The sequence below is a fragment of the Carcharhinus amblyrhynchos genome, chromosome 4 (assembly GCF_965287045.1).
Source record: "Carcharhinus amblyrhynchos chromosome 4, sCarAmb.v2.hapA, whole genome shotgun sequence".
NCBI lineage: Eukaryota > Metazoa > Chordata > Chondrichthyes > Carcharhiniformes > Carcharhinidae > Carcharhinus > Carcharhinus amblyrhynchos.
Window position 1 is genome coordinate 43,027,437 of NC_137327.1, and position 23,265 is coordinate 43,050,701.

General features: G+C 43.5%; 1 protein-coding gene across 6 annotated transcripts in view; it reads left to right on the forward strand.

Moving 5' to 3' along the window:
• The window catches only part of dus2 (dihydrouridine synthase 2), a 107,795-nt gene extending 88,617 nt beyond the window's left edge, over positions 1-19,178 (forward strand). For 5 of the 6 annotated variants that reach the window (XM_080187030.1, XM_080187033.1, XM_080187028.1 and 2 more), the window contains 2 exons: positions 1,803-1,876; positions 15,461-19,178. In XM_080187030.1, coding sequence (XP_080043156.1) covers positions 1,803-1,876; positions 15,461-15,689 — 303 coding nt within the window. In that variant the 3' untranslated portion in view covers positions 15,690-19,178. Of the gene's footprint in view, positions 1-1,802; positions 1,877-7,262; positions 7,651-15,460 lie in introns of those variants that run through there. The other variant, XM_080187032.1, reaches the window with a different exon arrangement.
• The last annotated feature ends 4,087 nt before the right edge of the window (positions 19,179-23,265 follow it).

The following is a 23,265-nucleotide window of genomic DNA, read 5'->3' on the forward strand; positions in this document are numbered from 1 at the left end:
GAGTCAACAGTTTTAGATTTGGAATTCCCTCCCTCCCGACTCATTTTTATCCCTTTTCTTTTGTTTCAGCATTCCCCACCCTCCCCCACTCGCTCACAAGGCTATTTGTCCCTTGTTCTTCAGTTTTGCTTTAACACAGCTGACCTTTATTCCGTGGTTAACACATTCTGCTTTATGCTGCTGTCAGCACCTTCTTTAGTCTTTAACAATATCATTAACACTTCCTTTGCTTTATGCCCGTAACATCTTTGTGTAATCTCCCCCAGTTCCCACCTACGCCTGACTTTCTCTGCTCCGTGCCCTCTATAAAGAGTATAAAATCCATCACATTTTCTTCTCTTTAGCTCTGAAGTACGGACTCGAAACACTGTTTCTCGCTCCGCAGTTGCTGCCTGACCTGCTGAGTTTTTCTGGCATTTTCTGTTTTTATTTGAGTTTGCCGTTATCCATAGTATTTTGCTTGTACACTAAACTGGGGAGCTCCTTTAAATTGTACCAGATTAACTGGGCAGACTTTGCCATTCTAAATTCAGATCCAACTGAGATGATTGATTGGAGAGATTGACTAAGAGGCTTAACTGAACATAGAAACACTACAGTGTAGAAGAAGGCCATTCAGTCCATCAAGTCTGCACCAACAACAATCCCACCCCAGGCCCTAACCCCACAACCCCACACATTTTACCCCACTAATCCTCTAACCTACACATCCCAGGACACTATGGGCAATTTAGCATGGCCAGTCGACCTAATCTGCACACCTTTGGATTGTGGGAGGAAACTGGGGCACTGGAGGAAACCCACGCAGACATGGGGAGAATGTGCAAACTCCACACAGACAATTCCACCCAGGAATTGAACCCGGGTCCCTGGAGCTGTGAGGCAGCAGTGCTAACCACTGTGCCGTCCCGCCGCCCTGAGTGTTTTGTTCTGTGCTGGATGTGAGGACCTTTAAATAATTTATTTAGCTGGGCCAAAAGCAAGCACTGCAGGTGCTGGAAACCTGAAAGAAAGATAGACAATGCAACAAACCCTCAGCACCTGTAGAGAGAGAAACAAGAGTTAATGATTCAGTTTGACAACAATTTTATCAGAGCGGGAAGCAGTTAGAATTCTTTACTTCTGCTCCTCCTCTTCACCATTTGATAAAACTCTGATTTCTGACAGTTTTGATGAAAGGTCAGTGACCTAAAATGTTGGTCGGACCTCTCCAGTCTGGCACGCCCCACTACCGCTGCTAGTGAGAAAGGAGAATTTGGCACTCAGCAAATAATCCCAACAGAGAGCGAGGTTGGAGAATCCCAGCCTTATCTGAGTATCTACCTCCACAGATGCTGCCCAATTTGCTGGATGTTTCCAGCAGGTTTATTTTTATTTTTTAAATGGATGTTTTAAAGTAAAGTTTATTTATTAGTCATAAGTAGGCTTCCATTAACATTGCAATGAAGTTACTGTGAAAATTCCTTAGTTACCATACTCCAGCGCCTATTGGGATACACTAAGGGAGAGTTTAGCATGGCCAATGCACCTAATCTACACATCTTTGGACTGTGGGAGGAAACCGGAGCACCCAGAGGAAACCCATGCAGACACAGGGAGAACATGTAAGGTCCACGCAGACGGTGACTCAAGCTGGGAATTGAACCTGGGTCCCTAGCACAGTGCTAACCACTGTGTCATCGTGCTGTTTTGTTCCAGACAGGGTACAAAGACCTTCAGAGAGATTATTTAACTGGATGTTCTGTACTAGATCCAAACATCTTCAGACAGATCATTTAACTAGACGCTTTGTTCTGTACCAGGTACAAAGGCCTTCAGACAGATTATTTAATTCAGTCGTGACAGTAGCAGACAAAAACTACAGCTCCTCCTGTTGGTAAGTGATGTGGAGGTTGATTTTACTTAACCCTGCTCCTTGTTCCAAAGATCAGGTTGGTCCAAAATGTCCACTAGGTACTTTGATCCAGTCCTGTGATAAACGTGTTGTTACAATTGGTTAGATAATTATTAGCAGAAGCTTTAATTGTACAAATATTTAAAGTCAGCCTGACATTTTATTTTGCAATTTCTTTCAGCACTGAATTTAAGCTAAATGTAACCTAGTCTAAACACGTCACCCTATGAAGATATAAAGTTGTGTTTAATTAGTGACTAAATGTTAACAACATGCTTTACGGAATGCAGACTCTTGAACCAGTGAAGAAAGCTATGCTAAAAATTAGTCAGCTTAAACAAAACAGTTTGAGAGAATACTTTGTGCTTTGTTGATCTTCCATTGCACAGTGTGATGATGTACTGAGAATATAGCGTATGAAACGGCAACATTTGTCAAAGCTACTAGAAATATTTGATGTAGAAAATGGATCACATCCTTGTCGAATGAGGTAGAATAGCTGTGACCTGCTGAGTTCCACCCAAACTGATAGATTCTCGAAGGCTGTCATCTTTCAGAAGGAGTGTACAGACTAGAATTCAGAAGGATCCACCAATTCTCCGAGCTATTTGCTGCATGCCACCCATGATGCTGCACTTACCTTAGGTACTTCGCTGATGTCTTTGGAATAATGCAGCCATCCCTTTGATGGTTTCAGGTTGTTAATGGGCAAGATTCTGTGCTCAGAAGAAATGATTGATATGAAGCTGTTTAATGGCTACAAGATGACAATCGTAATGCATTCAGTTTCTGCAGTTTGTTGCTTGCATTGACTAATAAATATAGTTTCATTTGATAAAATAAATGGATCGTTCGCGCTACTTCATTCAAGGAAAATGAAATAGTTTTTGGTTTATTGAAGTTAGGGAATGAAGCTCCCTCCCACTTCAGGCATGTTGATAACAAGTAAACCTGTCAGGTATAACTGAACCAGGCGCCAAAGTAAAGTTCCATCTAATTCGGCCCTCCTCTACTAGAATGACATTCCTTCCATTCCCCACTCCCAGCCAACCATTTTGTGGCATTTCTGAGTAAGTAGAACAATTCTTAAGCAGAAAGATTTCACTCTATAGACCCATTACCGTCTAGGAACTGGATTAAGGTTGTCCATAAAGCAGCAAAGGCTATGAGCCCTGACCGCATTCTGGCAGCAGTACTGAAGACTGAAGACAAGTCTAGCCAAGATGATTCAGTACAGCACTGGCATCTACCTAACAATGTGAAAAATTGCCCAAATATGTCCTGTCTATAGAGCGCAGGACAAATCCAACCCGGCCAATTGTCACCCATCAGTCTGTGCTCTGTCATCAATAATATGATAGAAGATGTCATTAATTGTCCTATCAAGCTGCAGGATACTCTCGCCACTTGTCTAAATGAGTGCAGCAACAAAAACACTTAAGATGCTCAACATTATCCGGGAGAAAGCAGCTTGCTTAACTGGCATCCCTTCGATCAACTTGAACATGTACTCCATTCAACAATAATGCACAGGGGCAGCACTCTGTACCATCTACAGGATGAACTGAACCAACTCAACAAAGCCCTTTTGACAGTAGCTTCCAGACCCACAACTTCTACCATCTAGAAGGACAAGGACAGCAGATACTTCAAACTACCATCACCTGCAAGTTTCTGAGTCATTCACCATCCTGGTTGAAACTGTATTGCCATTCCTTCACTGTTGTCTTGTCAAAACCTTGCAAGTTCCTTACAGCACTGTGGCTGTGGAATGCAGTGGTTCAAGAAGGCCGTTTGTCACCACTTTCTCGAGGACAATTAAAGAACTGGCAAGAAATGTTGACCTCACTGGCAATGCCCTTCCCAGAGAGACTAATAAATTCACTTCACGTAGGACCCTTACTATCAGCAGATGGAACCTTTCATTTCATCTGTCTGAAACAGATTCAAGGGTAACAGGCCAACAGTGAACCTAATGCATCATCAAGTTGATTTGATTTGATTTATTATTGTCACGTGAATTAGTATACAGTGAGAAGTATTGTTTCTTGTGCACTATACAGACAGAGCATACCGTTCATAGAGAAGGAAAGGAGACAGTGCAGAAATCAGGGTTACAGTCATAGCTAGGATGTAGAAAAAGATCAACTTAGTGCAAGGTAGGTCCATTCAAAAGTCTGATGGCAGCAGGGAAGGAGCTGTTCTTGAGTGATCTCAGAATTTTGTATTTTTTTTCTGATGGAAGAGAGAATGTCCAGGGTGCATGGGCTCCTCAGTTATGCTGGCTGCTTTTCTGAGGTAGTAGAAAGTGTAAACAGTCAGTGGATGGGAGGCTGGTTTGCATGATGAACTGGGCTTCTTTCACATCCCTTTGTAGTCCATGCAAGTGAATTCTGAGTTGATGTCTTACTTTTCTCCTGTGAAACAATGGGGCAGCAGTTGGCGTAGCTTTGCTTGGCAGCATGGTCAAGAGTGGCTGTTGAACTTTTATTTTTCTATCTAGTCAACTGCCTTCTCAGTAACTCGGAGACTTCCTCTCTACAAAGTAGTCCCTGCACCCATAACCCGTTCGTTTGTAGGTTTCTAATCTCAAACGATTGGAGTTGTTGAACTCGGAATGCATTTGTACAGATTAGAATTGGTATGGAGGGGGGTGGGGGGGGGGGGTCATTGGAATAATGGTTTGAGGCAGGTGTATAACAGCATGGAGTGGCAGTCTTCCCAGTTTTGGTTGCATCACTGTCTCTCTCTGCAGCAATTTGGTGTGTTAACATTGTGTAGCCAGCTGGACTGATCAGAGATTCCCTGTAATCATAGAATCCCTACAGTGCAGAAAGAGGCCATTCAGCCCATCGAGTCTGCACCAACCACAATCTCACATAGGCTTAATCCCCATATTCTGCTAGTTCCCCTGACACTATGAGCAATTTACCATGGCCAATCAACCAAACATGCAAACCTTTGGACTGTATGAGGACAGAGATGCTGCTGTGTTTTAAGATAGGGATGCACCAATTGGCCTTGTTGCTGTTGAGGACAACATTGATCAAGGATTCCATTCTTGGGTAGCCGTTATGTGTGTCCACCCTGCTGCCTCAGTCAAGATCAGTTGGCGTGCTGACACTCAGTATCTAGGCTCAGGCATAAGTAATTTCCATTTAGGTTACAGGATTGTACCTGGCACCCGTGGAACTGTACCTCCCCCCCAACATCAATGCCTTTTGGGAATTAAAAACTGAGAGGAAGGGAGAAGATGAGCTGGCCAGAGGCCAAGTGCATTCCCACAGAAATATTGGTGATCAAATCACTTCTGACCTCCTATCACACATGTCCTACCAGTTCATTCAGAGCAACACTAACTTGAGTCTTCAAGCAGATTGTTTGCCTTGGCTCTGGTTTTGCATAGGCCAATGGGGAAGGGGAAAAATAACTTTAAAAAGAACCTTATTCACACACAACCCAAGAAAAATGGTCAGTAATAGCTCATCTGCTGTGGTGGTAGCCTGTTTGAAACTGTTAAATCATCCAGTTCAACTGAACTAGATACTGAAAAGATTCAGCATCTTCAAATAATGCTGAATATTTGAAGAATAATTTAGGCTTCTAAAAAAACGTCTCTAAACCCCTTCCTTCCCTTCCAGGTTTTACGTGATTGCTTTGAAAGCAACTCCTAGAAACCTGTGCTCTCCAGCTGCTAGACTTCATCCTAACCGCCCATGGAAAGATTAGAAAACCTTTGGCCAAATATTTTGTGAAAGCATCTCCTGATGTTGAACAGTAGGGGGCTGTCATTCCTACCGTGTTGGACAATAAATCCTGTCTCAAACATCAGAGCTCGGGAATTTTGACTCGTGAGCTACTGAATCAAATGTTGAGGAGATTAAAGATGTAACAGCCAGACAACAGACTATCCTGATAATGTGTACTTAAAGGTTTTAGTGTTTACGCTCGGGAATGCAATTATTAGCTTTCGTCAAATAGATGCCATCAATGTAACTGAAGAAAAAGTTTGGAATAAAAACGTGGCTTCCCTGTTATTCAAATGCAGGGGTAACAGTTTGTGACTTGCCTGAGCTGGTTCCGTTGGTACTGCCATCTAATTATCATATTTATAGCGTAGCGCCAAGCGTCTGCCAGCTGCCCTCTGTGCCTGGCAGGGGTACGAGCAGCATTGTGCTAATAGCATGTGGTGCAATCTGCCTTCTGCTCTTAAAAGGCTGCCTGTCCCTCTTAAAGGAAAGATGCACTGAATAATAATGCTATAATTTGAACCATGGAAGACTAGGCGGCGTGGTGGCACAGTGTTTAGCATAGCTGCCTCACAGCACCAAGGTTTAATTCCAGCCTTGGGTGACTGTGGAGCTTGCGCGTTCTCCCTGTGTTTGCATGGGTTTCCTCCGATTCCTCCTATATTGTGCAAAGATGTGCGGGTTAGGTGGATTGGCCATGCCAAATTGCCCTTTAGTGTACCCAAGATGTGTAGGGTAGGGAGATTAGCAGGGTAAATATGTGGGGTTACAGTGATAGGGCCAGGATACGGTGCTCTGTCGGAGGTTCGATGACTCAATGGGCCAAATGGCCTTCTTCCGCACTGTAGGGATTCTAAGATGGAACACTAGATCTAAGAGGGTTTCCAGAAGGATGTATGTGGCACTGGAGGCCTTAGTGATGAAGATGGACAGGAGGAGAGACTCCATATTTCTGTGGGAAGCACTCGGGGATCACCCTCTGAATAGAATAGGAACAACTGGCCAGGAAGAGTTGGACCTGAGGGCCTGGGAACAGTGCCACAAAAAGTGTAGTCACCTCCCATGAGTGGTCAAGGTCAGTGAATGCAACTGCACCAATTATCCACTGGATTATCAGCCCCTCACTCTGCTCGGTGCACCATCAGCATTCCCTGACACTCACTCCTCACATCCAGACGCTCTCCCAGATGCACTCCCTCACACCCTCACTACCCATCAATGCTGCCAGTCTCAGGCCCATGTCCCCCCAGTTATTCAGCAATGGCAGCCAAACACAGTGCCAAGTAAACACTGATGTTTTGTCATGTCACTCGCAGGACACATTAGCACATAATAGGAGAGAGCATGGATTTTGGGGGAGGAGACCTCTATCCCCTTAGCGGATGGAGGAGTTTCTTTGAACTTTAGAGCCAGCTGCGATGGAGTTTGTGTGCCATCCAGCGTTGCTGAGAATATTGAGGGTTGATGGCATGTCCCTCTTCCCTGTCAAGTCACAATGGCCAGCTCACCTCATCCTGTTCTCTGACACGGTGAGGCCGCTGCTAATGGTGTGATTGTGGACCTATTGCTTTCACCTCGAGCCCTTTCTTCACACCAAACTTCTCGTGTGCTGTTTTCAGACACCCAAGAACTGCTGCCCAGCCACAGGAACTCCAGAAGGAAGAGAACAAGCTACAGTACTGCACCGATAAAAAGGCCTGGTTGATCTGACGTCCGGAGCCTCCCAGTCAGATATTGAGGCTGCACATACCATAAAAGGCACTATAGGGTTGGGATCAGCTTGTAGTGAGTCATTTGGTATTCGTGAGTTTCAAACAGGGCAGAGAGAAAAGTTGGTTCATTTGCCAGCTCATCGGAGGGCAAGGTCACAGGCAGAGAACACCGCACGGTGGCACAGTGGTTAGCACCGCTGCCTCACAATGCCAGGGACACGGGTTCAATTCCCAGCCTGGGTTACTGTCTGTGTGGAGTCTGCACGTTCTTCCTGTGTCTGTGTGTGTTTCCTCTGGGTGCTCCAGCTTCCTCTCACACTCCAAAGGTGTGCAGGTTAGGTGGATCAGCCGTGCTAAATTGACCCTTAGTGCCTAAAGATGTGTAGGTCAGGGTTATTGGGATAGGGTCGGGAGCTGGGCCAGGGTAAGATGCTCTTTCAGGGAGTCAGTGCAGACACGAGGGGTTAAATGTCCTCCTGTAGGAATTCTATGATTCTATCTGTGGGGATGCAGCAATGCCCTCTGCCAAATTCAGGAATTCGCCCAACATCTCCAAAAATACTCCACATTACTTTTTAAGGACTTTTTTTTTAAACAGCTGCGGATTAATTCACCTGCATGTTGGATGTCTGATCTTTTAAATAGCATTAGTGCGGGTACTATCTTGCTCCTGCCCTTTGTAGATTCAGCCATGTGGAATGACGTGCATATTTATTTGGCGAGCCTGCATGGTGTGTATTAGGAAGTTGGGCAGCCAATAGTGTGACGTCAGGATAGCATGCTGGGAACTCCCGCGTAATGCCTTTCACAGGTTGGCTCACCGTGTGGGCCATGGCAGAAGCAGCCAGTGGTGCAGCTGGCCCAAGCCATAGCGTCACCTCCAGCAGTGCTGCTGCAACCAAATTTGTGCTCTTCATCTTGATATATGAAGAACATTTCCAGTTTTACAGAAAAATAAATAAAGCACAAGATGAACGATAAATTTGTACAAGATGTTGGCTGGGCTGTCTATACAGAATCATCGAATGGTTACAGCACAGAAAGAGGCTAATTGACCCTTCACATCCATACTGGTCCTCAGTGACAGCAACCCAACTAGTTTCAATCCCCTGCCTTTTCCACAGAGTCCTGTAAATCTCTTCAGATAATTATTCAGTTATCCTTTGCTGCATTGTTTGCTGATTTGGGAGCCTCATGATAGAAAAGGGAATAAGATCTTGTATCTGTTTATGGGGAGATAATGGCCTAATGGTATTATCACTAGACTATTAATCCAGAATCTCAATTAATGTTCTGGGGACCCGGATTTGAATCCCGCTATGAAAGCTAGTGGAATTGGAATTCAATATAAAAAAAAATCTGGAATTAAGAATTTACTCATGGCCATGAAATCATTATCGATTGTCATAAAAACCCATCTGGTTCACTAATGTCCTCTAGGGAAGGAAATCTGCCATCCTTACTGGCCTACATATGAATCCAGAGCCACAGCAACTCAATTGCCCTTCAAGGGCAACTAGGTTTGGACAATAAATGCAGCCCAGCCAGGGATCCCATGTCCCACAAATGAATATTTAAACGAGGCAAACTCTGAAACGCAGAGTTATAAATGTGAAGTCAATTTATAAACTTATCAGGACTTCTTTCTTTTGGAATGAGAAATCATGCTTTTTTTTTCTCAAACCTTTGCTTAATCTTCAAATTAAATCATTGTGTTTGAACCCAATCTTGTGTGTCTTAACTCTGTCATTAAAATTGTCCAGTTGTTGTGTCACTGTGCAGTGCCACAGAACCACATGGCACAGCTTTGCTGCATGTTGCCACACTGCTGACTGCTACCTGGGCTTTTTAATGAGGGATAAACTCCGATGCTTCCCCGCTGGGTGGAATGATGCAATTGACACCTCGCAGTAACAGTCAAGTACAGAACACTAGTGGCCACAGGACCTGGCTGCTCACCCACCTCCCTCGCCAGCTGAGGAATGTAATGTTTCAAGGGACTGAACCAAGGCATTGGGCTGGGAAAGGAAACAGTACAAGTTTGGAAAGAGTAAACTGGTTGTTTTCCAGCTGGACCGAGCAGGTGAGAATTTGTTTGACCCTGATTCTGTCCAGCCAGTTCATCTTTTAAACGGGGATGTGGGTGTCACTGGTTAGGCCTGCATTTATTGCCCATCCCTAACTGCCCTTGAACTGAGCTGAGTGACTGGTCGCTAATGTTGGCAGGCTTCCTCGGTCTTTCTCACCTGGTACAATGTACAAGGGTAAAGTGTGACTATTTATAGTCAGGTAGCAGCAACTGACTGAACACCAAGCAAATGATTAACATATTTCTTAAAAAAAAAACTCAAAACAAAAATCCCTTTGTCCTTCTGAGTTCTGATGTGACGTGCGCTCAGTTCCTGATCTGAATTTTTGGGACTGATTATTGAAAGCCCAGCTTGATCCCTCTTCGTTCATTTGTCTTTATTTGTTCATTAATTGCTGAAGGGCTCTTTCGCTTTAAGAAAGTAGGCCTTTAATAAATTACTTTGCCCTTTCTGTAATCTGTTTGAGTGAGAGTAGTTTTTTTTTATTGGGTACATATGCTCAAATGATAACTGGTCACAGACAGCACATCTGTGGAAAGCATTCCTTATTCCTTTCATTGCTCTAGACTGCAGCATTTACGCAGCTGGATTGAACTAACATTTAGTTAGGATCACTTTATCGTTCAAATTTTTGTTGGAGCAATTGTATTATACCTTAGTATCCAAATCAAAATGTCTAAATGCCGGCCTTGTCAGGTAATAAGGTTTTTTAATAGGATGAAACAGCCTAATATTCGAATAATTGAATTGAATTTTTTGATGAAGTGATAGAGAAGATTCATGAAAGAGTAGTGGATTTTAGGAATGCTTTTGACAAAATGCCACCTAAAAGGAGGGTCAGTGTCAGCTTGGTTAAAACATTGAATAAAATAAAGCGAGTCATGGTAGATGGCTGTTTTTCAGACTGGAGGATGGTAGACAATGGTATCCCCAAAGTATGAGGATCACACATTTTTTTAGATCTATATACATACTTTCATATAGGAATAGAGTAAAATTTCTAAAATTGCCAATGATACCAAACTAGGAGGTATGGAAAATAATGAGGATAATGCCAATAAACTACATTGTGTTGTGTGGCACGACCACTGTGTTAAATGGGATAGATTGGAATAGATCTAGCAACTCAAGAGTGGGCAGCCATGAGACACTGTGGACTTTCAGCAGCAGCAGAATTGAATTCAACACAATCTGTAACCTCATAGTCTGGCATATCCCCGTTCCACCATTACCTCCAGGCCAGGGGATCAACCCTGGTTTAATGACGTGTGTAGCACAGCATGCCAGGGGCAACCCTAAAAATGAGATGTCAACCTGAACAAGCTACCAAACAGGACTACTTGTGTGCCAAACAGCATAAGCAGCAAGTAATAGACAGACCTAAGCAATTCCATAACTAATGGGTCAGTTCTAAGCTCTGCAGTGCTGCCACATCCAGTCTTGAATGTTGATGGACAATTAACTCATTGGAGAAGGAGGCTCTACAAATATCTCCATCCTCAATGATGGAGGAACCCAGTACATCAGTGCTAAAGATAAGGCTGAAGCATTTGCAACAATCTTCAGCCAGAAGTGCCGAGTGAATGATCCATCTCTGCTTCCTCGAGAGTTCCCTGGCATCCCACGTGTCAGTGTTCAGCCAATTCGATATCATGAAACAGATACTGGATACTGCAAAGACTATGGGCCTGACAATATTCTGACAAGAGTACTGTGCTCCAGAACTTTTTGCACCCCCAGCAAAGCTGTTCCAGTACAGCTACAATACTGGCATCTACTTGGCAATGTATAAAATAACCCAGGTCTGCCCTATATATAAAAAGCAGGACAAATCCAACCCAGCCAATTACTGCCCCGTCAGTCTACTCTCAATGTAAAGTGATGGAAGGGTCATCAGCAGCGCTATTAAGCAGCACTCAGTCAGCAATAACCTGCTCACGGATACTCAGTTTGAGTTTCGCCAGGGCCACTCAGCTCCAGACCTTATTACAACTTCGGTCCAAATGTGTGGGAAAAAAGCTGAACTCCAGATGTGAGGTGAAAGTGACCAACATTTGACCAACTGTGGTTTCAAAAAGCAAAACTTTGGAGGTCAATTGTCTTAGCTCCAGGATATCACTGCAGGAGTTCCTCAGGGTAGTGTCCCAGACCCAGTAGCCATCTTAGAAACATAGAATCTCTATAGTACAGAAGGGAGCCATTTGGCCCAATGAGCCTGCACCGACAATGATCCCACAAAGTCCTATTATTGTAACTCCCCGTAGTGCCCCCCCCCCCAGCTAATCCCTGACACTACGGGGTAATTTAGCACAGCCAGTCAATCTAACCTGCCCATCATTGGACAGTGGGAGGAAACTCAGAGAAAGTCCACACAGACACAGGGAGAACATGCAAACTCCACATGTACAGGCACCCAAGGTTGGAATTGAATCCGGGTCCTTGGAGCTATGAGGCAGTAGTGCTAGCTACTGTGCCACCGTGCCACCATCTTCAGCTGCTTATCAATGACCTTCCCTCTGTCATAAAGTCAGAAGTGAGGATGTTTGCTGATGATTGCACAATGTTCAACAGCATTCATGACTCCTCAGATACTGAAGCAGTCCACGTTCAAATGCAGAAAGACTTGGACAATATCCAGGCTTGGGCTGACAAGTGGCAAGTAACATTTGTGCCACACAAGTGCCAGGAAATGACCATCTCCAACAGAAGAGGATGTAACCATAGCCTTTTGACTTTCAATAGCATTATCGTTGCTGAACCTCACTGTCAGCATGCTAGGGGCTAGCATTGACCTGAAACTGAATGGACTAGCCATATGAATACTGTGGCTATCAGAGCAGATCCAAAGCTAGGAATCCCACAGCGAGTAACTCACTCTGCCTCCTTGCCCCCCTCAAAATCTGTCCACCATCTACATGGCACAAGTTAGGAGTGTGATGGAATACTCTCCACTTGCCTAGGTGGATGCAGCTCCAACAACACTCGAAGTTTGACACCATCCAGGACAAAGCAACCCACTTGATTGCTACTCTTCCCACAAACATTGAATCCCTCCACTGCCAATACTCAATGGCACAGCATGGACCATCTGCATGCTGTGTTGGAAGAACTCACCAAGGTTTGTCAGCCAGCACCTTCCAAATCAATAACCATTACCATCTAAAAGGACAAGGACACAGATACCTGGGAGCATCCACATTTGGAGATTCCACTCCAAATCACTCATCCTGATTTGGGTCAATATATTGCCATTCCTTCACTGTTGCTGGGTCAAAATCTAGAATCTCTACAGTGCAGCAGAAGGCCATTTGACCCATCATGCCTATATTGACAATCCCACCAAAGCCCCATTCCCGCAACCCCACATATTTACTCTGCTAATTCACCTGACACTAGCGTCAATTTTAGCATGGCCAATCAACCTAACCTGCACATCTTTGGACTGTGGGAGGAAACTGGAGCACCTGGAGAAAACCCATGCAGACACGGGGAGAATGTTCAAATTCCACACAGTGATTCGAGGCCGGAATTGAACCCAGGTCCCTGGCACCGTGGGGCAGCATTGCTCACCACTGTGCCATCATGACCCGCCAAAATTCCTGGAAGTCTTTCCCTAACAGCGCTGTGGGTGCACCTAATCCACATGGACTGCAGCAGTTCAAGGAGACAGTTCACCACCACCTTTTCAAGGGCAAAAGAGATGGGCAATAAATGCTGGCCTGGCCAATGATGCCCACATTTTAAAAAAGGACGCAGGCCAGTAAGGCAGTTAACTAATGGAATTTAATATAGAGAAATGTGATACTTCACTTTGACAGCAGGATAGGGAGAGGCAATGTAGACTTAATAGCATAGCTCTAAAGAGTGTGAAGGGATGGAGGGACTTTTGAAGGCAGCAGAACATAGTGAGAGAGTAGTTAGTAAATATATGCGTTCTTGGACTACATAAATGGGGGTGTTGCTTACAAAAGCAGGGAAGTTAGAGGGTATTGCATTCAGGTTATTACACTTTTTAGGAAAGCTGTGAGGGTTCTTGTGTGAATGTAGAGGAGGTTTACCAGAATGGTTCCAAGGATGAGGGATTTTAGCTACAAGATTAGGTTGGAGAAGCTGGGGCTGTTCTCTGAGGAGCAAAAGAGATTGAGGGGAGATTTGTTAGAGGTTTCAAGATTCTGACAGATTTGGATAATGTAGAAAAGAGAAATCTATTTTCATTAGCTGATAATCAGGAGAGACAGAGTTTAGGTTTTAAACAAGAGATGAAGGGGAGAATGCAAAGAAAAACTTTTTATGCAGCAAATTCTAATGAGGTGGAACACACTGCCCACGAGGGTGTAGACAAAGACAATGAATGATTTCAAAAGGAAATTGAATTGAAGGGATGAACTTGCAGGGCCTTACGAATAAACACTGACTGGATTACTCTACAGAGAGCCAACATGTACTAGGTAGATCAAATCTGCTGTCATGACTCTCTAACTCAAATTAATTGCTTTGCCCATGGGGAGGCGATGGCTCAGTGGTATTATCACTGGACTATTAATCCAGAAACTCAGCTAGTGTTCTGGGGTCCCGGATTCAAATCCCGCCATGGCAGGTGGTAGAATTTGAATTCAATAAAAAATATCTGGAATTAAGAATCTGCTGATGATTGTTGTAAAAACCCATCTGGTTCATTAATGTACTTTCCTTTCTTGGTCTGGCCTACATATGACTCCACAGCCACAGCAATGTGGTTGACTGTCAACTGCCCTCAGGCAACGAGGGATGGGCAATAAATGCTGGTTAGCCAGCGACGCCCATGTCCCATGAATGAATAAAAAGAAAGCTGGCTTTAAATGAATCTCAGACCTGTTATTTAACTTTTGTTTATCTTTCCTCAATTTTCATCCCTCCTGTTCTATGACTCATGGAGCTGTTCGGTCTACAAGTTGCGCCGATGATATCCATACCTACTAGGCTTACCTATAACCCTCAATTCTATTAAGTCCCATGTACTCATCCAGAAGTCTCTTGAAAGAGCCTATCGAATTTTTCTCCTCCACCACCACTGACAGCAGCCGATTCCACTCACCCACCACCCTCTGAGTGAAAAACTTACCCCTGATATCTCCTCTGTACCTACTCCCCAGCACCTTAAACCTGTGTCCTCTCGTAGCAACCACTCCAGCCCTTGGAAAAAGCCTCTGAGCATCCACCCGATCTATACCTTTCAACATCTTATACACTTCTATCAGGTCACCTCTTCTCCTTTGCCTCTCTAAGGAGAAAAGACTGAGCTCCCTCAACCTATCCTCATAAGGCATGCCGCCCAATCCAGGCAACATCCTTGTAAATTTCCTCTGCACTCTTTCAATAGCTTCCACAATCTTCCTGTAATGAGGCGACCAGAACTAAACACAGTATTCCAAGAGAAGTCTGACTAGGGTCTTATAAAACTGCAACATTATCTCCCAACTCCTAAACTCAATCCTTCGATTGATGAAGGCCAGTATGCCATATACCTTCTTAACCACATCCTCTACCTGCGAGGTCACTTTAAGAGTCCTATGGACTCAGACCCCAAGATCCTTCTGATCCTCTACACTGCTAAGAGTCTTACCGTTGATATTATACTCCTTCATCCCATTTGACCTGCCAAAGTGGACCACTACACATTTATCCGGGTTTCCTATAGTCTAAGCTATTCATCAGCAAACCAGTCCCCTCCATAAGACTTCCTTTGTCCTTGCCTGGTGTCTATGCATGTACATTTCAAGCATGTAGACTGCTAGATAGATGGGAAAAGCAGTCAAGCTAATTTCCCCATTGAGTATGTGTTTGTCAGACCAATAATATTCCTGCTGTCAAAATGCAATGGTGAAAATGTTATGATTCCTCTTGTATATGTTAACTGTAAGGATGTGACCAGCCGCTGGTCCAGCTGTTCTCCCCCAGTCTTGTACCACATTATCTGTTTTAACTAACTCGTTTTTCATTTTAACCACCATCATTATCTTTCTTTTCCATTTTCAGGGATAAAACAAAGAAGGTAGTAGAACAGTCCACAGCTATTGTGTGTTTGCGATCTTTAGGACTTCCAGACGGAAGATTGTGTGAGGGAGAAAACCCCTTTACACACAAGCGAAAGAGAGATGAGGAGCTCGCCAGCAACACAGAAAGCACCAGTAGCACCTCCCTGGACACGAATAAAAAAAAACAGTCCATCACTGATGAAAACATGACAACTGACTTCCGGCTGTAAGGCAATAGATTAGAATTTTATGAAGCGATATGCAACTTAAGAAGATTTTATATATATATATGCGTCGAAGCAGTCAGTCCTCCCTCTGTTTTTTCTTGTGGCCAATCTTCCAGGAACTCTGTAAGATTTTGCTGAAATGTTGTTTTAATATGGTGGCCACATGTCTCAGGAGCAGGGGAGAGACTGGTCTGCTACAGCTGAACAGTTTGTTTTCTTTCCCTATTGGTACCTGCCTTACACAAATATCTACAGAGTTTTCAACTCATTAACCACATCAGGGCATGCAATTTAATACTCTTTAGCTATGGCATCATTTCTACACAAGCCGTTCTATGGCTTCATTTACACCTAGAAATATTTATTTAATGTACAACCTTCATAGCTGCCATATCAATAACAGATTCCTCTCCCCCCATCCTAATGCAATGTATTTTCTTTGTGTTAGGATGTACATTCTTGTATATCCTCCTATACGAACAAAATGTGAATGTTTCAAAAAAGTAGAGAGACAACACTCTCCTTATTGTGTTTTTATGCATATACTGGCAGAAAGCAGGCTCATGTATCATCATATTATTTGCTTACCTTTGTTTAATTTGCCTTTTCCATGTCGTTATTACTTGTTATTTCTGATTCTACCTTTTCCCTTCTAACTCTGTTCTTTCCTGAGTTTCCATTTATTGTCTTTATGCATTTTGCTTGAGCTGCCCACCCCACCTTTGTTGTTAAGCCAAAGCTTTGTGTATAAATGCTTTTCCCGTCCGTGATGAGAATTTCTTCTTACCAATGTCTTTATTTATTATTTGAATACTTCCTATTGGTTGAACACAGCAGATGTGCTGCCATGTTGGAATTCCAGCAGTTGGTGTCATTGGTAGGTGGCCATGAGCAGCCTGGAAATTCTTTCCCTAAGATTATTTCTGGTGGGATCCAGTTTCACTTCTGAATCTGTGTATAGATTAGAGCTGTGCATTGTGCCTGTGCGTTAATATAGCATTGAGCATAAAATGGCAAGAAAGCTGCTGTGTTGTGTTTACATTGAAGAAGAATACTCACTGTACCCAGAGTAAGTTGAAATACTTCACCATGTTATCTTCCACTTCTCACAATTGTCCTTTCATCAACCCTTTTGAAGACACCAAAGGGTTAATTTTGCAATACCGTGTTCCTTGTAGGGAATTCTGCTTGAAGGAAGTATAGCAGGAATTGTCACTAAAACACTGGCTCCCTGATTTAATAGCCTCTCAACATGAGTTCCCTATTCTGGTCATAGGAACATGGACTTTGGCCTTGCATCGCTGGAGTGTTCTGTAATTGAGGAAACTGAAATGCTTTAGAATTTGCATTAGGGATGACACGGCGGCACAGTGGTTAGCACTGCTGCCTCACAGTGACAGGGACCCGATTCAATTCCAGCTTGGGTCACTGTGTGGAGTCTGCACATTCTCCCCATGTCTGCATGGGTTTCCCCCAGGTGCTCTGGTTTCCTCCCACACTCCAAAGATGTGCTGGTTAGGTGGGTTGGCCATGCTAAATTGTCTTTTAGTGTTAGGGAGACTAACTAGGGTAAATGCATGGGGTTATGGGGATAGCGCCTGGGTGGGATTGTGGTTGGTGCAGACTCGATGGGCCAAATGGCCTCTTTCTGCACTGAAGGATTCTATATCAGTAATGGTTGTTAAGAATCAGTTGTTAATAATGGCATTGGCATGTTGAAGAGTTATACTGGCCTGGGTCCAATGTTATTTTGATGCACTCTTAATTGAAATATCCCATCTGGAACCTATACTGGGTGAGTTTAATGCAAATCATTAGTATCATCATTAAATAAAAACAAGCGTTAATTATTTGAAAGACAGGTATTAATTACTTTCTGTAATAGAGTTGTCTAGCTTCTGTGAAGGGAATTCAACCTCCATGTCAAGTAGGATATTGGCATTGTCCCATGAAGTGGCAGAGCGAGAGTCATTGACTGTATGCACCTTTAAGAGACTTGTCCTTTGTACAATCACAATTCAACCCTTTCAGGGGGTTTTTTAACCATAAAGTTTATTACCAGGACTCCAAACCACAATCAAGAGGACTGAGTTGTAGCAAGAGTAGGCCTAAGCTACACTGTGCCTGGAAGGGAAATATTTTAAAATAACCAGTTACCTTTGGCAAGAGTCCACCAAGCACTAATTGCAGCAATAAGCTGTATGTGAAGCTGCTACAATCCCCACAGGGCTTGTCTCTGAGAAAAATGGCAAACTATTATTCGCCGTGGAAATTGAGGCCATTGAGTCATGTGATCAGGAATAGCCATCACTACCCCACCCCCTGCTCACAGGAGCTTGACTGGATAATATTTGAAGCTGCAATGGGCAGCAGTGAAGTGTAGACTGACAGGCGAAACTGCTTTACCTTTGTTGCTGCAGTACTGACGCAGAGGTGCACCAGTTTAAACAGTTGGTGTAACCCTCCCAAATGCTCCGTACTCTCAGCTCTTGGCTCCTCCCAGTCTAAAGGGATGGAAATGCCTGACCCCTATCTGTCCGTTTTTTTTCATGTTATCCTCATGTATTGGACAGCATTTGTAACACAATAAAGGAATGATCAAATGCAGGGTTTAATTAATTAGTGTGCCAGTGGACTTACCATCAGTTTATAAGCACCTGCATAGTTGTCTCCAAGCATATTGTAAATGTGTACTAAATGTTCTATCAAATCCCAATAAAATTTCTGAAACTAAATAAGGCTCTTGTTTCATCTGCAGTTATTCTGTGATGGCTGTGGCATGCATGCACAAATTCATCCTTCACATCAAATCCAATAACGGAGTTGCCATATGATGGTGGGTCTTTTGGGCTGTGCGATGAATTTTCTTTATAGAAAGGAAAGAATGATTCATGTATGTGCAGTACCAATTTCATCATGTTTGGGGCAGCACAGTGGTTAGAACTGCTGAGACCTGTGTTCCGTTTCGGCCTTGGATGACTATGTGAAATTTGCACATTCTTCCCGTGTCGGCAGGGTTTCCTCTGGATGCTCCAGTTTCCTCCCACAGTCCAAAGATGTGTGGGTTAGGTTGGATTGGCCATGCTCATTTGCCACTTGGTGTCAGGGAGATTTGCAGGGTAAGTATGTGGTGATAGGACCTGGGTGGGATTGTTGTCGGTGCAGGCTCAATGGTCCAAATGGCCTCCTTCAGCACTGTAGGATTCTATGTCATGGCATATAATATTGAAACCTGCTTATAATATCCACAACAGATGAAAGCAAATCCTGAACTTGTGTAGTGTATATTTGTTCTTGATGTCCATATTCTGTTCAGAAAAAGATAACAAAAATCCGAGGACATGTACCAATCGACTCAAAAACAGCTTCTCTGCGACCATCAGACTTTTGAATGGACCCACTTCATATTAAGTTGATCTTTTTCTGCACCTTAGCTATGACTGTAACATTACTTTCTATGCAGTCTCCTCTATGTATGGTATGCTTTGTATAGCGTGCAAGAAACAATACTTTTCACTGTATACTAATACATGTAACGATAATAAATCAAATCGAAATTATGTTGGTCAGCATTTATAGTGGGAGTTTTTTGCATATTAAGTTAAGTGTGCTCATTTTGAAAGAGGGTGCTTACCATAACATTGAGGACGAATGTGTTGTTCTCATGAAATGGTAAAATTTGACTTTCCTTTCTGCTATACCTTTACCCTTGCCCTTATAAGATATAGGAGCAGAACTAGGCCATTCGGCCCATCAAGTCCGCTCTGCCATTTGATCATGACTGATATGCTCCTCATCCACAGTTTCCTGCCTTCTCCTCATAACCCTTCAACACATTAAAAATCAGTCTAACTCCTCCTTAAAATTTATTCACTGTCCCAGCATCTACCACTAAGATTATGACCTCTTGTCCTAGAATGCCCCACCAGTGGAAGCATCCTCTCTACATCTACTTTATCCATACCTTTTATCATCTTATATACCTCGATTTGATCTCTCCTCATTCTTCTAAATTCCAGAGAGTAGAAGCCTAAATTGTTCAATCTCTCCTCATATGACAAACTCCTCATCTTTGGAATCAATTTAATGAACCTCCTCTGAACTGCCTCCAATGCCACTACAGCTTTCTTCAAATAAAAGGGACCAAAACTGTGCACAATACTCCAGGTGTGGTCTCACCAATGCCTTGTATAGCTGTAATACTTTCTTACCTTTATATTCTATTCCTTTAGCTATAAATACCAACAGCCAGATCCCTCTGCACCAGAGCAGCCCAAAGTTTCTCTTAATTTAGATGATAAGTCGCCTTCCCATTTTTCCCGACCAAAATGCACGACCTCACGCTTGTCCAAGTTAAACTCCATCTGTCAAATTTTGGCAGACTTTCCTAACTTGCCTATATCCATTTGCAAAGTTCTTATTTCCTTATTGCAACTTACTCTTCTGCCACTTTTCGTGTCATCTGCAAATTTGGCTGCAGAGCCCTCTATCCCTAAATCGTCATTAATATAGACTGTAAATAGTTGGGGTCCAAAGACCGAACCATGTGGAACTCCACAAGTTACTTCCTGCCATCCAGAAAAAAAATACATTCATCCTGACTCTGTCACCTATCCAAGCTAATAAATTACCCCTAATGTGATCTAACCTTGTGAATTAACCTTTGTGCGACAGCTTATCAAGCACCTTCCTTTGATGGAGAAATCTAGCACGCGGGGGCATGGCTTTAAATTAAGGGGGGGTAGTTATAGGACGGATGTCAGGGGTAGGTTCTTTACCCAGAGGGTGGTGAGGGATTGGAATGCCCTGCCTGCTGCAGTTGTAAATGCGCCTAGTTTGGGGGCGTTTAAGAGATCCATGGATAGGTTTATGGACGAAAAGGGATTGGTTTAGGTTAGTGGGTCATTGTTTTGTAACTGGTCGGCGCAACATCGTGGGCCGAAGGGCCTGTTCTGCGCTGTAATGTTCTATGTTCTATGTTCCAGAAGTCCAGATGCAGGATCCCTGTTGCTTGTCATAGCTTTGAAGAACTCCATTAAATTAGTCAAACGTGATTTACCCTTCATAAAACCACGCTGACTCGAATAGATAATGGGCATGACACTTTGCAGGTGGACTTTCCAAATGTCTTGATAATCAATTCTAACACTTTCCCATGTTAAATTAACTGATCTGTAATTTCCCATATTTTGCCTCCCTTCCTTTTTGAATAAAAGGTGTTACATTAGCATTTTTCCAATCCATTGGAACCTTTCCCATGTCCAGGGAACTTTGGAATATTATAACCGACAGATCCACTATCTCCACCGCCACTCCCTTTAATATCCTAGGGTATAGGCCATCAGGCCCAGGGGACTTGTCTGCCCTCAATCCCAATAGCTTGCCGGGTACCTTTTCCCTATCAGTGCTGATTGTTCCAAGTTTACCCCCTTGCCTGATCCTATAGGAATAATACTAGTCACCGCCACCAAGAAAACTGAGGCAACTGATATAGCATCTTTGCCACTTCTCTCTGGTTTCATCTTCCAAGGAACCAACATTCACCTTAGCGCTTCTCTTCCTATTTATATACTTATAGAAGATTTTGCTATCCGTTTAATGGACCTCTGAGGTCACATGGCTACTTTTTATAGTCCTCCATGCCTTCTTGGATTTTGTTTATGTTGGGCAGCTTAAGTCTCAGGAGTTTAGAGTTCTCCCGGGGCCAATTAAGAGCTTTTAAGGCCTTTTTTTTCTAATTTATGCTGCAAAATTGCTCAATTTGGCCTTCAAAATGCTAATAAAATTGTATTACATAGTAGGCTTGTTCACAAAATTAAAGCCCGTGGCATAAAAAGGGCAGTAGCAGCATGGATAGAAAATTTACTAAAGGATAGAAAATGGAGTTGTGGCATACAGCTGTAGAACCCACAATGAAAGGTAGTCAAATGTGTTACCAAGGGAGCAATCCACTTTATATAATAAAATAATTAAGTTTACTAAAGGCAATAACTCAGCATGCAGTAAGAGCTACAAAAACAGAAGCAAATAGTACACAGGACTTGCTTGCAAAGCTCTCTTGCAGGGCTCCCAAAAATCCATGCTGCCAAATATATCATGTGAATATACGCAAACCCACTAAAAGACTTTGGTGACATACAGAGACGGATGCTGTGACAGTCTGTAACAGGCTGTTTTTGAGGCTGGAGGGAAGTATGTATCAGTTATCAAACCACTGCTGTTTTTCTTTTCTCTCTTTTGGTTTTTCCCATGTCACATGGGGTGGCCACAGTGCAGTCACTGTTTCATATCAACCATGAGTGTTTTTGGTTCAGGCAAAGTGGTTTTACAGCTGAATGCCCTTCCCGATGCTTACCCTCTCCACATAAGAACATAAGAAATAGGAGCAGGAGTAGGCCATCTAGCCCTTCGAGCCTGCCCCGCCATTCAATAAGATCATGGCTGATCTGAAGTGGCTCAGTTCCACTTTCCTGCTTTCTCCCCATAACCCTTAATTCCCTTGTCTATCAGAAACCTATCCACCCGTGACTTAAATATATTTAGCGAGGTAGCCTCCACCACTTCAACGGGCAGAGAATTCCAGAGATTCACCACCCTTTGAGTGAAGAAGTTCCTCCTCAACTCTGTTCTAAACTGTCCCCCCCCTTACCTTGAAGCTGTGCCCTCTAGTCCTGCTGTCCTTTCTGAGCGGGAAGAACTGCTCAACCTCTACCCTATCCACCCCCTTCATCATATGTCTCAATAAGATCCCCCCTCATCCTTCTAAACTCCAACGACTACAAGCCCAGTCTATTCAGCCTCTCTTCATAGTTCAACCCCCTCAACTCCGGTATCACTATAAAGGCCAGCATCCCATTTGCCTTCTTGATTATTTGCTGCACCTGCAGACTGGGTTTTTGCGACTCATGCACAAGGACCCCCAGGTCCCTCTGCACCGTAGCATTCTGCAGCTTTTCTCCCTTTAAATAGTAATCCCTCCTACTATTATTTTTACCAAAGTGGATAACCTCACACTTGCTAACATTGTACTCTGCCAGGTGCTCGCCCATTCGCTCAGCCTATCTAGATCCCTCTGCAGACTTTCCACACCCTCCGCACAATTTGCTTTTCCATTCATCTTTGTGTCATCAGCAAATTTCGTTACCCTACACTCAGCCCCCTCCTCCAGATCATCTATATAAATGGTAAATAGCTGAGGTCCCAGCACTGTTCTCTGCGGCACTCCACTAGTTACCAACCGCCAATCAGAATAGCACCCATTGATACCAACTCTCTGCCTCCTATTAGACAACCAATCCTCTATCCACGCTAACACCTTACTCCCAACTCCATGCCCCCCAACCTTCTGAAGCAACCTTTTGTGCGGCACCTTATCAAACGCCTTCTGAAAATCGAGAAACACCACATCCACCAGTTCCCCTCTGTCTACCGCATTCAATGTAGAAAAGTGAGGTGGCACAAAACCAAAAGTTTAATTGAAAGTCCCCAGATTCAACTCATCCCCAGATTCAACTTAAAGCTATGACCATGGAAGATTTACCCCTTCAATTTGGATTTATACTCAAAACACTCAGACTAG